This window comes from Globicephala melas, chromosome 6 (genome assembly GCF_963455315.2).
Source record: "Globicephala melas chromosome 6, mGloMel1.2, whole genome shotgun sequence".
NCBI lineage: Eukaryota > Metazoa > Chordata > Mammalia > Artiodactyla > Delphinidae > Globicephala > Globicephala melas.
In genome coordinates, this window is record NC_083319.1 from 80,606,520 (window position 1) to 80,624,192 (window position 17,673).

Consider the following 17,673-nt stretch of genomic DNA (forward strand, 5'->3'; position numbering starts at 1 on the left):
AATTCATCTTTAAGTTCCATGAAGACAGGAACTATTTGGTAGGCTCTGGTTTCCCTTTTCCTAACAGTCCTCATTTCCATTTGGTAATCCATTTTGTTTGGGTGCAGCTGCCATCTCTCTTGGGGCCAGAGATGGAACATGTGACTTAAGCTAATCCAATTAATTGGGCCATGCTTGTGACACAGGGCTGGGCATGAAGCCAAGCTGGTCCAATCAGAGTGTGCCTCTGGGTATTTTCTGGAACTGTGGTGACAATGATGCTCCCTCTTCCCTGCTGGACATTAACAAGAAGCATGTAGCCTGGAGTCAGGTGTCTTGGAACCATAAGAGAATCCAGGTTTAGGATGAGGCTGACGCCTCACGGAAGGAGGAGAGGAAAAACAGAATGGAAATGAGTGCTGGATCAAGCCTCACCTGAAGTTTTCCTCTGATTTTTCAGTTTTCTGAGCCAATGAATTACCACTGCTGCCCAAATCAGATCGAGTCAGATTTTTGTGCACCCAGATGCACCCTATATGATCTTGTATATACCTTGCTCATTATAGTAATCCTGGTATCTACCACAACCTGGCATGAAAAAGATCCTCAATAAATATTTGATGAAATAATAAGGAAACAAATGAATTAAACCCAAGCCCTCTGGCAGAAAGACCAGAGGTACAAATTTATATATGAGACTTTTCCAGGAGTTTTTCTGCAGAGTTTCTGCTGGTCTTCTTGATCCTGTATACCTTAAGGGACCCCAACAGGTCCCCGTCTTTCCTGGCTAGGGCCCAAATCCCTGGGACAGGCCAGAGCTTAGTCACTTTCTGTTCATCCCCAAGCAGCTAGGCCTGCTGTGGCTTCTGTCTTCACTCAAGTGTCACTGGGCTTAGAAGCTTCCCCTGAGACTGGGACCTAGGTCTGGACTGGCACTGCCTGACCTAGTAGCTTCATGTAAGTCACCTGTATTTATTTATTTATTCATTTATTTATTGGCTTAAACAATAAACATTTATTTCTCACAGTTCTGAAGGCTGGGGAATACAAGATTTTTAAAAAATTCTTTTCCATTATGGTTTATCATAAGATACTGAATATGGTTCCCTGTGCTATACAGTAGGATCTTGTTGTTTATCCATCCTATATATAATAGTTTGCATCTGTTAATCCCAAACTCCCACTCCATCCCTTCCCCACCTCCCTCCCCCTTGGAAACCAGAAGTCTGTTCTCTATGTCTGAAGTCACCTGCATCTGAGACTCAGCCTCCTGCTCTGGGGGATGGCAGTGAGGATGGAGAGCCGTTGACTTCAGAGGGTGAGATGGCCCTGACTCTTTGGTTGCCTAGGATTCTAAACTTCTGTGACACAGACAGGCAGCTCTACCAACTGGAAATGGGGAGTTTTAGTCAATCCTGCTCTTCTCTTATTCAGCAAGTATTTGTCAACAGTTACTATGTGCCCTGCCCAGGCACTGGGAATCTCATCCACATTCTCTAAACCTCCTGCTTCCTGACCCCTTGCCCTGAAAATCTGGGTTGTGACCTCAACACCTAAAGGCTTCCCAAGCCCACATCCTGACCCCTGTGATGCCCACCTCTTTACCTCCTGTCTCTGCACTCACCCACACACACACATCAGACTCATTGCACAGATGTGTGGCTTCTGGCGACCTGCAAGGAGGAGTGCCTTCGAGCTGGGTAAGTGTGTATTCAACTGTGAGTGGGTGTGTTGACGTGTACTTAAGCGTGCATGGCTGTAAAAGTATGTGTGTGTGAGGCCATGGAGTGGAGGTGCGCGTCAGAGTTTGAACGTGGAAGTACTGGGTGTACAGGAATGTATCTAAGTGTGTTTGAGCACCAGAGTGTGGGTGAGTGTGAGTCACTGTCAGAGTATGAGTGTGCATGTATGAATATAGGTGGGTTGAATGTGAAGTGAGTGTGCCTGGGTGTGTTGGTGAGTGAGTGAGTGAGCGTGTAAATGCACTTGTGTGAATAGGTACACACACCCCCAGCCCTCAGAATTCCCTGGCAGTCCAGTGGTTAGAACTCCGAGCTTTCACTGCTGAAGGTGACGGTTCAATCCTTGGTTGGGGAACTAAGAAAAAATGCACAACCTCTCCAGTCCTTCACCAGTTACAGCAGACACACCCTCACATGTATGTGGGCATACTCGCACCTTTTAGGGCCAAAGGTGGCTCAAGCTATAAACCTTCAGTCCAATAAAGGGGAGACTTTGTCCACAGGCCGGGATCAGTTTCCCTTCTCCACCCCTGACTTGGAACTGGGGAGCTGACTTCCCTGGGTAGCTAAAGGCTACCTCTCCTAGAAAGGAGCTCCCTCAGACCAGAGCCTGCAGCCTGCCTCCCTGCTTAAGCCAGTCCCCTCCCTACTCCCCCATCTCATCTGTTTCCGGCCAGGCCCTGGCAGTGACCCTGAGCAGAGAGGCAAAGGATGAGGGTGGGAGGCAGGACATTCCAGGTACTTCCTTGGCTATGGGGTGGGGGTGGGGTGTCTCCATGGAGATGAGCGGTGGACCATGTCCAGGTGGTTATCAGAATTCCCAGAGTCCTCCCTTCCCTCACCCAGTCAGGCCTCCTTGGCTCTGAGCACAGTGAGGAAGCCTGGCAAAAGTCCATCACTCCTCAAAGGGGCTTCCAGAGAAGAGACAGGGGCTAGAGGTTCCTGGGAGTGGGCCAAGAAGACTTCCCAGAGCAAGAATCAGAGAAGCTGGTTGAGATGACTGCATCTGGTTTAAGCCTTTATCCCCAGAGAGCTCTAGAGACAGAGAAGAGTAACACCCACCCCTTCTCCACACCACATCACATCTGACTTGAAGGTATGACCAAGGCAATCCAGGGAGGTGTCAGATTATTAGTCAGTTTTCAGCCTCTTCATAACCTCACCCCTCTGGCCACCTCAGCTGTCCATAAGACCCCCCCATTAGTGACCCCCAGACCTCCTCTCCTTCGGTCATATGCAGGATTGGGTAGGGGCACACAGACCCTCTTTCTCCTCCCAAAGCTACTGGAACTCCCGGTGCATTGGTGAGAGCTGGAAAAGACCCCCAGTGTCATGGTAATTGTCCTGGGAGCTGAAGCAGGATGGCAGTGAGCCCTGAGGAAGGATTTCCTGAGTAGCAAAGAAACAAGGTTTGGAAACACAGACTGGGATTTTTGCTTCTGTCTTCAGCCACCCTGCGATCAACCCTCTCCCTCTAAACCCCTAATGCGTCACTGCAACGATTCTCAACCTCTACCAGATCCCCAGAGCCACACAAAATGGTGGGGTGCCTACCTCTCCATCACTCAGGAACCTGAGTTTTCTGGAGAAGAACCAGGATGGGAAAGGGGCTCTGGTTTCATCTCCCCTGACTCCAGTCTTCCTAGGGAAAGTTGGTTCCACTTGAGTTGGAGGGATTGGGGCTAAACAACCAGGCTGAAGCCCTTTATTTTTTTAATTGAAGTACAGTTGATGTACATTATATAAGTTACAGGTGTACAGTATAGTAATTCACAATTTTTAAAGGTTATACTCCATTTATAGTTACTATAAAATATTGGCTATAGGGCTTCCCTGGTGGTGCAGTGGTTGAGAGTCTGCCTGCCGATGCACGGACGCGGGTTCGTGCCCCAGTCCGGGAGGATCCCACATGCCGCGGAGCGGCTGGGCCCGTGAGCCATGGCCGCTGAGCCTGCGCGTCCGGAGCCTGTGCTCCGCAGCGGGAGAGGCCACAACAGTGAGAGGCCCGCGTACCGCAAAATAATAATAATAATATTGGCTATATTCCCTGTGCTCTTTTTGTGTGTTTTTTTTTGGTTTTTTTTTTGTTTTTCTGGCCACACCATGCAGCAGGTGGGATCTTAGTTCCCCGACCAGGGATCAAACCTGTGCCCCCTGCATTGGGAGCGTGAAGTCTTAACTACTGGACCACCAGGGAAGTCCCTCCTTGGTCTGTACAGTATATCCTTGTAGCTTATTTTATATATAGTAGTTTGTACCTCTTAATCTCCTACCCCTATATTACCCCTCCCCCACCTTCCATATCCCATCTGATAACCACCAGTTTGTTCTCTGTATCTATCAGTCAGTTTCTTTTTTGTTATATTCACTAGTTTGTTATATTTTTTAGATTCCACATATAAATGATATCATACAGGCTTCTGCCATCTTTCCAGCCCTCAGTCAGACAGGCGTGGAGACGCTTCTAGAAGTAACATCACGATGGCTGCCCAATGAGAACCCCAAGTTCAGTTCAAACTTGTATTGGTTGGTGATGGTGGTACTGGAAAAACTACATTTGTGAAACGTCATCTGGTGAATTTGAGAAGTATGTAGCTACCTTGGGTGTTGAGGTCCATCGCCTTGTGTTCCATACCAACAGAGGACCTATTAAGTTCAACGTATGGGATACAGCTCGTCAGGAGAAATTTGGTGGACTGAGAGATGGCTATTATATACAAGCTCAGTGTGCCATTTGATGTAACATCGAGAGTTACTTACAAGAACGTGCCTAACTGGCATAGAGATCTTGTACAAGTGTGTGAGAACCTCCCCATCGTGTTGTGTGGCAACAAAGTGGGTATTAAGGACAGAAAGGTTAAGGCACAGTCAATTGTCTTCCACCGAAAGAAGAATCTTCAGTACTATGACACTTCTGCCAAAAGTAACTACAACTTTGAAAAGCCCTTCCTCTGGCTTGCTAGAAAACTGATGGGAGACCCTAACTTGGAGTTCATCTCCATGCCTGCTCTCGCCCCACCAGAGGTGGTCATGGACTCAGCGTTGGCAGCGCAGTACAGGCGGGATCTAGAGGTTCCTCAGAAAACTGCCCTCCCAGACGAAGAGAAAGTGAAGCTGGACTCCAGCGTCAGAAATCTAGTTTTATAGGCAACTGTCCTGTGATGTCAGTGGTGCAGCGTGTTTGCCACTTTACTATATAGCTAAGCAGAACATGTGCTTAATCTTTGGGATGCTGAAGGAGATGAATGGGCTTCGGAGTGAATGTGGCAGTTAAAAAAAAATGCCTTCAGTTTTTGGACCTGCTTATTTAGGTGTTTTGGAACACAGTTGGTTCCTCCTTGAGTTTCAAATATAAGACTGCTACAGTCACATCACACACACACACACACAAAGTGATATCATACAGTATTTTTCTCTGTCTGACTTATTTCACTTAGCATAATACCCTCCAAGTCTATCCATTTTGTTGCAAAGGACAAATTTTCGTTCTTTTTTATGGCTGAATAGTATTCCATTGTATATATATTTTTATATATATATACATATATGTAGTATACATATAGTATAAGTAGTATTCCATTATATGTATATAATGGAATATTATTCAGCAGATGAATGAATTAAGATTAACAGATGAGTGGATAATATATATACCACATCTTAATCCATTCATCTGTTGATGGACATTTAGGTTGTTTCCATATCATTTTCCATATCAATTGTAAACAATGCTACTATGAACATTGGAGTGCATGTATCTTTTAGAATGAGTGTTTTTGGTTTTTTCAGATATATATCCAGGAGTGGTATTTCTGGGTCATAGAATAGTTCTATTTTTAGTTTTTTGAGAAACCTCCATACTGTTTCCACAGTGGCTGCACCAATTTATATTCCCACCAACAGTGTATGAGGGTTCCCTTTCTTTTTGGAAAAAACATATTTATTTATTTATTTAGGCTGTGCTGGGCCTCGGTTGCAGCATGCAGGATATTTAGTTGCAGCGTACGAACTCTTAGTTGCAGCATGCACGTGGGATCTAGTTCCCTGACCAGGGATTGAACCCGGCCCGCCCCCTGCATTGGGAGCTCGGAGTCTTAGCCACTGGACCACCAGTCCCAAGGGTTCCCTTTTCTCCACATCCTCACCAATGTTTGTTACTTGTGTTATTTTTGATGATAGCCATTCTGACAGGTATGAGGTGATAGCTCATTGTGGTTTTGATTTGCATTTCCCTGATGATTAGTGATGTTGAGCATCTTTTCACGTGCTGCTTGGCCATCTGCATGTTCTCTTTGGAGAAATGTCTATCCAAGTCTTCTGACCATTTTTTAATCGGGTTGTTTATTTTTTTGATGTTGAGTTTTATGAGCTGTTTATATATGTTGGGTATTAACTCCTTATCAGTCATATCATTTGCAAATATTTTCTCCCATTCAGTAGGTGTCTTTTCGTTTTGTCAGTGGTTTCCTTTGCTGTGCAAAAGCTTTTAAGTTTAATTAGATCCCATTTGCTCATTTTTGTTTTATTTCCTTTGCTTTAGGAGACTGATCCAAAAAAAAATATTACTACTATTTATGTCAAAGAGTGTTCTGCCTGTATTCCTCTAGGAGTTTTACTGTCTCTGGACTTTTTTTTTTTTTTGACTGTGTTGGGTCTTCGTTGCTTCGTTGCTTTGTTGCTGGGCTTTCTCTAGTTGTGGCGAGTGGGGGCTACTCTTCATTGCGGTGCTCAGGCTTCTCATTGCAGTGGCTTCTCTTATTGCGGAGCATGGGCTCTAGGTGCGTGGGCTTCAGTAGTTGTGGCATGTGGGCTCAGTAGTTGTGGCTCGAGGGCTTAGCTGCTCTGCGGCATGTGGGATCTTCCTGGACCAGGGCTTGAACCCATGTCCCCTGCATTGGCAGGTGGATTGTTAGCCACTGTGCCACCAGGGAAGTCCATGGTCTCTGGTCTTACATTTAGGTCTTTAATCCATTTTTAGTTTATTTTTGTATATAGTGTTAGAGAGTGTTCTAATTTCATTAGTTTACATGTAGTTGTCCAGTTTTCCCAGCACCACTTATTGAAGAGACTATCTTTTCTCCATTGTATATTCTTGCCTCCTTTATCATAGATTAACTGACAAAAAGTGCATGAGTTTATTTCTGGGCTCTCTATTCTGTTCCATCGATCTATGTGTCTGTTTTTGTGCCAGTACCATAGTGTTCTGATTACTGTAGTATAGTCTGAAAGTCAGGTGGGACGTGATTCCTCCAGCTCTGTTCTTCTTTCTCAAGATTGTTTTGCCTACTTAGGGTCCATACAAAATTTAAGATTATTTGTTCTAGTTCTGTGAAAAATATCCTTGCTATTTTGATAAGGATTGCATTGAATCTGTAGATGGCCTCAGGTAGTATAGCCATTTTAACAATATTAATTCTTCCAGTCCAAGAACACAGTATATCTTTCTATCTGTTTGTGCTGTCTCCAATTTCTTTCATCAGTGTCTTATAGTTTTCCAAGTACAGGTCTTTTCCCTCCTTGGGTATGCTTTTTCCTAGGTATCTTATTCTTTTTGATGCGATGGTAAATAGGATTGTTCCCTTAGTTTCTCTTTCTGTTAGTTCATTGTTAGTCTATAGAAATGCAACAGATTTCTGTATATTAATTTTGTATCCTGCAGCTTTACCAAATTCATTGATGAATGAATTGATGAATTCAGTAAAGTTGCAGGTGAAGGAGGCTCCCCACCTGACTTTCTCCTTCCTTTGCACTGCCAGCATTCCCAGGTGCACAACTCAGTGTCCCCACCTCAGGACAGGCTCCCTCCTCCCAATGAGGAGGCCAGTACCTGCACAGACCCTCCTGTGGGGGACCAAGGGCGTCTCTGGCCTCTGGGGTCTCTGTTCAGGGTGGAGTAGTCCCTCCTCTCCCCTTCCCACCCCACCCAATTCTACCCCACCCATGCTTCCCCAAGCCTGGGGTGGCCACACCCAGGCTTTTAGACAAACAAAATCAAGGGGAAAGAGTTAGCAAGAAGGAGGGAGCTCATTACTAGGAATTAAGGAGGAGATATGCCCTGGGGTAAGATGAGCGGGACTGGTCACTCAGACTCTCTTAAGTACATGACATGTTCATTTAGAAGTACACATAGAAAGACCCAGACACAAAGAGTCAGGCAGGGACAGAGACAGAGGCATGGTCAGCCAGGGGCACTGACCCAGAGCCATACCAGACAGACTGAGAGAAAGATAGGTACACCCAGCAGCACTGAGAGATGCAAAGCTGCGTGTGCGCACACACAAGCAGGCACACAAGGAAACGGAAACCCAGCTCAGGTTTCAGGGAGGTGGATTTCAATGCCAGCAAGTCAGAGCTTTAAGGAACCATAAGCTCCTCCAAAGATGGCTGTGGAGAGGACTAGCTCAGGAAGAAGGGACAGAGATGAGACGTGGGATCTTGTTCTCTCTCAAGTCCACCCTGGCAAACGGATTAAGTTACTTTTCTGAAAGAGATGAAGAGGTTTATTTCTAGAACTTGCTATCAGACAGAACTGCTGGTAGGAGGCATATCTTAGAAGGGCGTAGGGGAGGTGGGAAGCTTCGCTCCTGCCCCCAGGGGTCATGCTGCTACTTGGCTTCTGTCACTGGGCGGCCAGGCCTTCCTCTTCCTCACTCGGTCTGACCTTCCATCCAGCGTGTTCCCTAGGCTGCATGCTCCTCTGCTCTCTACACCCGTGGTGGCCCCCTCTTGTGTCTCCCTCCTATTCCTCCCAAAACCCTCCTCAAGTTAGAGCACAGCAAGCCATCACCCTGTTCTCCCTCCCCCCTCTCAGGAACTTCAGATTCGTGGAAGGAATCTGAGGCGGAAGAGGATATTAAATTCAATGACCTTTAAAAAACAGCCTTCAGATCTCTCCACCAACCACCATCCCCCCTCCCCTGTTCTGCAGGAAAAAATCATTTTTTTGACATTTATTGACTATTAACTTCCATTACCTCCTCCTCTCAATGTCTCCCAATTCACAGATGAGGAAACTGAGGTTCAGGGAAAGAAAATGACCACCCCAGTATCACACAGCTAGAGAGAGGCCAAGCTGGGCTTGGAATCCAGGTCTGACTACTTGTTCACCACTGGGCCAGAAGCCCTCCCACCACCCCCTGGTCAGGGTCAACTGCAGGAGTTGAGAGTAAGAGAAGACAAAGGGCATGGGGCATGCTGGGGAGGATAGCAGAGTGAGGGTACCCAAAGCGGGACAGGTGTGGCTGCAGTGAAACTCTGAAGCACACATTCTCCTCCCTTGGTTTGCCCTTTCTCCCCCCAGGGCCTGAGAAGGGGACACTCCCTCTGGCTCAGGTCCCTTCAACATTCCAGACACGCCTCCTGGGAGCTGGGGACGAGTGGGTGGAGACCTGAGATGGAACTGCCTTCCCCCAGCCCCACCTGCCCAGAGTCCAGGCTGTGCGACCCACCCACTCTGGGCCATGGTCTCCTTATCTGTGAAGTGGCTGGGGAGCAAGAGTTGGCTTATCCTCTAAAAACCACAGTTCTCCTCCAGACCCAGGCATCCCAACGTGGTTAACTCTGCAGGAGAGCTTGGGTTGGGGCCGCCTTCCCTTTTTATTCCCAGTGAAAGTTGAGGAGGATTCGGTAAGGAAGGAGCAGGAGGTGGGAAAGGGCATGTGATCTCCCAGCAGAGCTTCCCAGGCTTCAGTCAGGGCACCAGAGTTAGTCCAATCCCAGATCCCAGCCTTACAGGACACAGGGGTGCCTCAGACTGAAGAACTGAAGCACAGGAGGCACGAATGAATGCAGCTGTGGTCTCTGGGTTCAGACAACTGACTGTAGAGATGGTGAAAGAATGGGTAAGGCAGGGATGACTTCCTGGAGGAGGTGATGGAGAAGATCAGGAGGATTTTAGTGAGTGGGCAGTGAGGTCAGAAGGCACAGGAGCACACAAAGTAGTCTGGGGTGGATGGAGCATCGTGAGGGAAGGTGTAGGGACCAGGGCCAGGTCCTGGAGGGCCTGACTGCAGGATGGAGGGATTTGAATGGTCGCTGGGTAGCGGTAGAAAGAAGCCCACTTTCAGCGGGGGTTTTCAGAAAGATCCCTCTGGTTGCTGTGTGGACTGACTGGGGCAAACTGGAGTCAGAGAGGCTGCTCAGGGGGCTGTGGCCAAGGTCTAGTTGAAGGTGATAGAGCCCAAACAGCTGCGAGGTGTAGAAGGCAATAACAGGTTCCCGGTCTGATTGGTCTCTTCCAACAACAGGGAGCTCACTATTTCTTGGGTAGCAGTCCTCTCCTTTGGGCAGCTCTGCCTGGGAGAAAGTTCTTCCCTAAGCCAGGCTTCAGCCTGCCTTCCTGGGGTAGTAGGTGGGTGCAGGGGTTGGGAAGATGTGATTCATTGTACTGGGGGATCCCAGGAAGATGGAAACTTGGGGGAGAGTGTGGGACTCTTGTGTTCAAGCTGAGCTGAAGGAGCTCTCTGACCTGTCTGTGTGACTGACCCCTGCCCCTAGGGCAGGTTTGAGTATTACCCTGAGGGTGCCCTGGCTATCTGTGGCCAAACTCACCGAAGCTCTTTAGCTGGTGCCATGAAAACAGCAGAGCGAGCAGAGAGATATTTACACAATTGGCATATATTTTATTATTTTTTTATAAAAGGCAAAAGAGTACATGAGTTGAGGATTAAAGGAGTGAAGGAAAAAAAAAAAAGGAATGAAGAGCCTATTAGAGTCTCCCAACCCCATCCCTAAAACTGTAATATTTTTACATACACACACACACACACACACACACACAGACACACACACAAATATATATATATATATATATATATATATACTTTTTTTTTCTTTTTTTAAAGAGCAAACGTGAAACTTATGACCTGGACTTCACCCCACCCACCTCATGCCTCCATCATGACAGAAACACATCACTCTGCTCTTACTTATGTATGAATAGCTAGAGCTCCTCATCTGGGCTGTGGTCCCCTCCTCCTAGCCCTACTCATATTCCCACCCTACCTCCCCCAAAGCCTATAGAAGTCCCCTGTGTAGAAAAAACAGCAGACACACACATACTAAGAAACACATGTACCTGGACCCTCCTCCACACGGAGCCCCTGAAACATGCAGATCCCTGGTGCTTTCCTCACTCATAGACAGACACAACACCCTCCCTCCCTCCGGGCCTCCCCCACACGCCCACAGATAGAATCCTTTCCACTTGGTCCTTTGCCCTGAATATCTGGAAAACCACACACACGCACACGCACACATCTGCTGCCCATTCTCTCTCTTTGAGAGACAAAGGACTAGATTGGCCCTACTCCCTGTGCCACCAGCTTACAGGCAGTGGCCAGCGGTCCTGTTGGATCCTATTTCCTTCAGGATGGAAAATCCTGAAGGGGGCTTTCTAGAGGGGCGGTGGTAGACAAGGAGCTTCTTAGCCTGGGAGGGGTGTTGTGAAGAGGGCTTCTAGGAAGCAGCCCCTGCACAGTCAAAGGATGCTCATGAGAGGGGTTGAGGGGGAGGCCCCTGCCCATTCACATCTGCCCCTTGTGCTTCACGTGGGACAGCTTCACATTCTCCTCATCGGTGGAGGGTGGAGGTGGTTCCAGGTGCCAGCCGATCATGAGCTGATACACGAGGACACCCGCGATGGAACCCAGGAGTGGGGAGATGATGGGCACCCACCACCAGTGGCGGCCGGTCCTGGGGGCAGACAGATGTGGTCAGGGACGCGTGGGGCAGGGCAGAGGGGAGACGGGCTGGCGCACGCTGGCGGGGACTGCACTCACGTGAAGACTTCCGGGCCCCAGCCGGCAATGGCTGTGAAAAGGCGAGGGCCGAAGTCCCGGGCGGGGTTGACGGCGTAGCCAGAGTTGAAGCCCATGGACGTGCCGATGACCAGGACCACCAGGCCCACAGTGAAGGCCTCCAGGCCAGGCGGGACAGGGTTATTGTAGGGGTCCACAATGGCCAGCACACACACGATGAGGGAGGCTGTGCCAATTAACTGGGGAGTGGGGAGAACAGGGTGAGAAGAGCCCCCGTCCACCTTCCGGCCCCTCCTTCCACCTTCCAGCCTCCCTCCACTCTCAGAGTCTTGGCATCTCCCGTGCTCTGCTCTCCAGAGCAGTGGTACTAAGACTTTTGCTGGTTAACTTTGCAGATTCCTAGGAATCTGCCCTAGACGAGGAGTCCTCTCCCCCAGCCAGCCCATGAGCAACCCAAGGCAGCCTGGTCCTCCTCCCCGAGTTCCCCTCACTCACCCCCAGCCCGTACCTGGTCGAAGAAGCCATTGACCATGTCCAAATGTCCAGAGGGGTAGGTGGCAAAGATGCCGGCTGTGCCATTGGGGCCCGAAACTATAAGCTCGTTGTTGGCGAAGCCCCAGATTGCATCTGGTCACAGATTAGATATCAAGTGGGTGAGGGCAGAGGCCTGAGCCCCATCTCCCCTCTCAGGCTAGGCCCACCCTCCCAGGGGTCACAGGTGAGTGTGATCCCTGCTTTATTATCCTGGAGTCGGGGGTGGGAAGGTGGAGGGGTGGAGGGCCTGACTCCATTGTTGCCCGACTCATTTCTTTCCCCTCATGACCCCCACCTGGGGCCTGTGCGTGAATGAGTCATAAGCCCGGGGCCTGGGCAGGCCCCAGCCATCTGTCATCGAAAGGCCTGGTGCCAGCAGGTCCCAAGCAGAGGGAGGGGGTAGTGGAGGAAGGCAGGGTAGGAAGCCTCACCATAATACAGCCCAAAAACGATCCCGGCACCCAGGAAGGCTCCCAGAGTCTGAGCCATGGCGTAGATGGGCAGCTTGATCCAGGGCTCACGCGCCAGCAAGCACATAGCAAAGGTCACGGCAGGGTTCATGTGGGCCCCTGGGCAGAGGGGAGGTGGAACCTATTAACCCCTGCCTGCCACAGTGGGGAGGCCAGGATTCCCCCGCCCCATACTCCCCCTCTCTGGCCTGGTGACCAGGGATGCAGAGAAGGGTTTCTTGTACAGAATGGTGTGTTGGACTATGTAACAGACCAACTCGACTAATCTCTGATTCCAAGGTCAGAGTCAAAATTTCCAAGTATCAAGTTCCTTCACCACTCTTCTTTTCCAAGGACCCAAAGCTAAGCCCTGGCTATGCCTGTTCTGAGATGACTTCCACTCCCACCCTATTCTCCAGCGGGACACCTTGTGGGAATGCTGTGGAGGGGTGATGGCTGAGGGTGGGGTAAGGCCTTACCAGAGACCTGGCCAGCGATAAGGATGCCTAGGGTGACGGCGAAGCCAAAGGCCAGGTTGATGGTGAGGAAACCACCGTGGGTGCCCCGGCTGAGCACGACCTGGGCCACAGAGCCACAGCCAAACATCTGTGTCAGGAAACAGAACAAAGCAGGGAGGGTGAGGACCAGTGAGTCTCACTCCAGAGGGCAGGGATGAAGCCAACAACCTCCCCCTGCCTTCATGGGGAGGACGGGAGGGCGAGAAGCCCTTTCCTGGAATCGAACCCCTCCTCCTCCTGCTGCAGTTATAACCCGTAGAAGAAGCAGACATGGCCTCTTAGCCCCAATGTCCCAATGTCTTACCCAATGTCTTACCCAATGTCCCAACTCTACTAATAACAGGGTCCTATGGAAGGGACTGGAAGCAAAGTTTGCAACCTCGAGCCCAGAAGATGGCTGAACCATCTCCACTGATTTTTCTTGACTCTCAGTAGGAGTGGGTGGAAGGGGACACTCTCACCTGAGCAGTTCCACCTCCAGCCCTTCAGGCCTGGCCCATAGGGGTGGGAAGGCTCTCACTCATCCCCTACCTGCAATTGCCTCCCTCCCTGCCCCAAAGAAGAGCTGAGGGGGAGAGGGCACAACGAAAGGGAGGAAGGCAGAAGTCCTCCTGAATCTGGGGTGTCAGAGCTCCTGCCTCTCCCTGCTCTCCCTCTCAGGATCTTCAGCCTCCTTGACCTGTTCCTGACCCAGAGCCTCCTCTCTCCACTTGCCCTGACCTCCCTGCCCTCAGAGGTCCAGGTTCCCCACTCAGATTTGGAGGTCCCAAAGACAGCGATCTGTCTAGTCTCACTAGCCATAGTCCAGGACCCCCAGAGCAGTGGAAGTGGGGAGACTAGTTCTAAGCTTTCTGCTGGAAATTGGGGGGGTGGTGCGTATTCAAGAGGACTAAAATCCCTGATGTCCTGCAAGTACAGAATGTGCTATTTGTCCGTTCCCCTTGTTCAAATGTAAAAATGTTTCTGTACTAGCTCCTCTGCAAAGAGCCATTGCCCTGAGCCCCCAAAGTGTCCCCTGAAGCTGCTCCAGCCCTGCCCCAGCTCTCCTCTCCCACCTCTCCATAACTAAAGTCTTTATGCCTATCCAGCAGAAATTTTCCAAAACCTGTGCTAAGGGCCCTCGTCACTTCTAAAGGGTCAGTGTCCTGCTGTACTGGGTGGTTAAGCATTTTGATTATCATCCTTCACGAAGACCAAGAGATAGTGGGGAAGCCAGCAGCCGTGATGCAGGGCAAAGGTGTGCAGGCAAGTGAGAGCAAAGGTCAGAGAGTGTAAGTATGTATGTGTGTTGGAACAGGCATGTGAGGGTCTGGGGCACCCTGCCCAGCTTGGCCGGCCCTGGCCTCAGCTCCTTGCCTGCCTGAGGCCCAAACCTGGCTCCATCCCAGGGGGCCTTGGAGGGAGAAGCTGTCAGAGCCAGTTCCACCACCTTGAGACTCTTCTTCCTCTTCCTCCGGGCTCACTCTCCCTCTCCTCACCTTACTAGGAGCCTCAGAGAAAGGGGCTTCCCTCGCCCGAAAGCCAGCCTTGCTTCTGCCACTGCAGGTTCTCGGTCCCCAACCCACAGAGGTATGCAGGTAAGCCTTCACCGACCACTTGGGCGTCTCCCGGGCCTAGCCTCTCCTCTCCAGGCACTGACACAAAATGCCCCTCAGCCACCTGAGCCTGAACGCCTTCACAGACATAACACCCTCCTTCTGTGGTCAGGGAGAAGCCAAATGATCCTGGGGCTCAGCGGGAGGCCTGACTGCTCCTTTGGGGGAAGGCAAACTGAGACTAGGGAGGAGATAGGAAGACCCCTCTGTGAAGGGAAGACAACTTGCTCTGTCCTGGCTGCTCTCAAACAGGGGGCTGGACTAAAAATCAGACAGGGACGGGGGGACACACGGCTCGGGGGCAGGAGGAAAACAAGCGTCTGTCCCTATTCCCTTCTTGGCACTTGGCACTGGGAGAGAAGAGAGGCAGATGACTGGGAGGTCTACTAGTCTGCGGAGGGGGTATGGATAAAGTGCCCCACCTGGCTTCCCCCCTTCTTGTTCCTGGAAGCCAGAGGTGAGTCCAGCTTTCCTCTCCCTATAGAATCTGCTCCACCACCACCACCCATTTAGGGTGGGCCATCCAGCCCTACTTGCCCCTAGTTAATCTTGCTAGTTCACAGGGGGCCGCCTGGTCTACGTCACCTAGGGTTGGAAGTGGGACACGGAGTACCCCATCCCCTGCAACAGAGCAAATGAACCCAGACGTAACTCAGAGGGAAACAGGTGTAACCACAAGAGTGGCCGAAAATCTGCGAGTAACTGGGACAGGAAATGGAGCCCATAACTGGTGTGTCTGTCAGACCCAAAAGTGCAGAGTCACCCAGGAACAACCCAGACCCAAACTGGCATAACCAGGGCATAACTGGGACTGGGGAGTAACCCAGGCAGGGAAGTGTCCCCCTCAGAGAACCTGTACAGTAACTCAGGCCCCGGGAAGTAAGTCAGAGTGCTTCTGCATGGAAGCTGACAGCATCTGTCTGGGAGTTGCTCAGCACTAGGGGAGGAATTTTAGTGACACCGCGTCCTTTGTGCCTGGGGCACAGTTGCCTTCCACAGACTCCTCTCTTCAGGATCCTCCCTCCTTCCCGCTTGCTGTTTGCTGTGTAGCCCCCGCCCTCTGCCCCCACCTGTGGCAAACTGTCCTTATGGCAGGGCAACTTTTGGACTTTCTTCTGAGGCTTAATTATTCATTAGGGGCCAGGCATCCAAGACCCAAATAACCCAAGAGGGACCCATTTGCCACTGCCTCCACTGCCTCCCAGGGCTGGGACTCTAGGAACCTGGGGAGCTGTGGCAGCCAGAAAGGGCTGGAGGTCCCAGACTGCAGAGGTGACTGCTGTCCCCAGCCTGTGGGCTGGGTCACTGGTGAGAGGGTAAAGGATCAGAGCTGTCACTGGGGCATAACAGCTGTCATTCTGGCAAGAGTCGAAACTGTCAGTCACTGAGGGGGTTAACGCTATGGGCGAAGAGTGCTCCGGAAGGGGTCAAGTTGGGGGCGAGGGATCAGAGCTGGGAGAGGGGTCAAGGCTGTCTTAAAAACACAGACCCTCCGGTGAACAGAGGGACTGGGGAGTGTGGGGCTGGAGAGAGGCTTCTCCCGCCACTCACCACGAGGATGAGGGTCCCCAGGCACTCAGCCAGCGCCTGGCGAAGCAGCTGGTAGCGGATGTGGAGCATCTCCCCGCAGCGGGACACCAGCTCCTTCTGTCGACCCATGGCTGGGGCAGGCGGCGGTGCTGTCGGGCGGGCGGGCGGGCGGGCGGCGGACGCAGCAGCAGTGGCCGTCAGCGCCGAGTGGCGCCCTTTATAGGAGCCAGAGGCAGCGCCCCGCCCGCCGGCACCGCCGCCTGCCTAGACGGGCGCCGGCCTCAGGAGTGGGCGGCCACCCCGCACTGCTCGCCTAGGGAGGCTGGAGGGGACGCTGGGTTGGGAGGACGCTGATAAGGAAGGTAGGGGTGTGTGGTGTGAGGAGGCTTTAGGGCTGGTGTTGGCCCGGGGAGGAGGTGTGTGGGGGCTGAGACCAGACTGCGGGATTGTGGAGTCTGAGAGCCGATGGTGGGGTGTAGGCACGTGCAGGACGGGGGCTCAGGGGGGAAAAGGAGCCGCCAAAAACACCTCCTTGGGCCACTCTCAGTGAGCCTCGCTGCCATCCTCACCACGGTGGAGGGGAGAGGAGACATGTCAGAAAGGAAAGGAACTCTGCTTAATTCACTGTGGTGTCCTACGTGGGAGGGAAACCCAAAAGGGAGGGGATATATGTATAAGTATGGCTGATTCATTTTGCTGTGCAGTAGAAGCTAATACAGCATTGTAAAGCAGCTGTACTCCAGTAAAAATCAGCTAATACAAAAAGAATTTTTTTTTTTTTTTTTAAAGAGAGAAAGGAAAGGAACTAGCCCCAGCTCTACACGATGGCTGGACCTGGCGTGTCCTCAGTCAGGGGCCTGGAGGGAGGAGGCTGTGGGCCCCAAGGGAGAAGAGACCCTCTCAGAGTCCAGACCCAGGTGGACCCAGGAACACAGGTGCTGAGTTCCAGCCAGAGTACACCGGCCTTTGCTTCTTGCACAGTTAGTACACGTCACATGTTGCATGTCTTGACCTGCTCCATTCTCAGCTGTGTCCACACATGACACCTGTCCTATGTGCCTGATCACACTTTCTGGGCATTTTTTTTTTTTTTTTTGGCGGTACGTGGGCCTCTCACTGCTGTGGCCTCTCCCGCCGCGGAGCACAGGCTCCGGACGCGCAGGCTCAGCGGCCATGGCTCACGGGCCCAGCTGCTCCACGGCATGTGGGATCCTCCCAGACCGGGACACAAACCCGCGTCCCCTGCATCAGCAGGTGGACTCTCAACCACTGCGCCACCAGGGAAGCCCGCCTTTCTAGGCATTTTTCATGGCTTTGCTCATGCCTGTTGAACATGGCTGGGTTAACAGAGCTGTCACACGTGTACCTGCGTGCACCTTGCACATGGCTCCAGAGGCTGAGCTGCAGTTGTCCTGACATGCCATAGGCCACATGCTTGCCGGCAAGGTGAGTTCCAGCTGGTTTGTTTTTTGGTTTTTAATATTTATTTATTTGGCTGCACACTCAGATCTAGTTCCCTGACCAGGGATCAAACCCCGGTCCCCCTGCATTGGGAGGGCAGAGTCTTA

The 17,673-nt window shown here is 51.2% G+C and overlaps 1 protein-coding gene and 1 pseudogene across 2 annotated transcripts; one reads left to right on the forward strand and one right to left on the reverse strand.

Moving 5' to 3' along the window:
* The first annotated feature begins 4,187 nt into the window (after window positions 1-4,187).
* On the forward strand, window positions 4,188-4,996 carry LOC115840148 (GTP-binding nuclear protein Ran-like; annotated as a pseudogene).
* Window positions 4,997-10,527: 5,531 nt separating this feature from the next.
* AQP3 (aquaporin 3 (Gill blood group)) lies at window positions 10,528-16,234 on the reverse strand. 2 transcript variants are annotated; one of them, XM_030832696.2, is made up of 6 exons: window positions 16,127-16,234; window positions 12,942-13,068; window positions 12,445-12,582; window positions 11,988-12,106; window positions 11,501-11,718; window positions 10,528-11,414 (listed from the first exon to the last, which is right to left on the reverse strand). In XM_030832696.2, exons 1-6 carry the CDS (start codon window positions 16,232-16,234, stop codon window positions 11,246-11,248), a joined length of 879 nt encoding a protein of 292 aa, XP_030688556.1. In that variant the 3' UTR covers window positions 10,528-11,245. The 2 variants fall into 2 exon arrangements, with proteins under 2 accessions (XP_030688556.1, XP_060155988.1); XM_060300005.1 differs by lacking the exon at window positions 11,501-11,718.
* Between the last annotated feature and the right edge of the window lie 1,439 nt (window positions 16,235-17,673).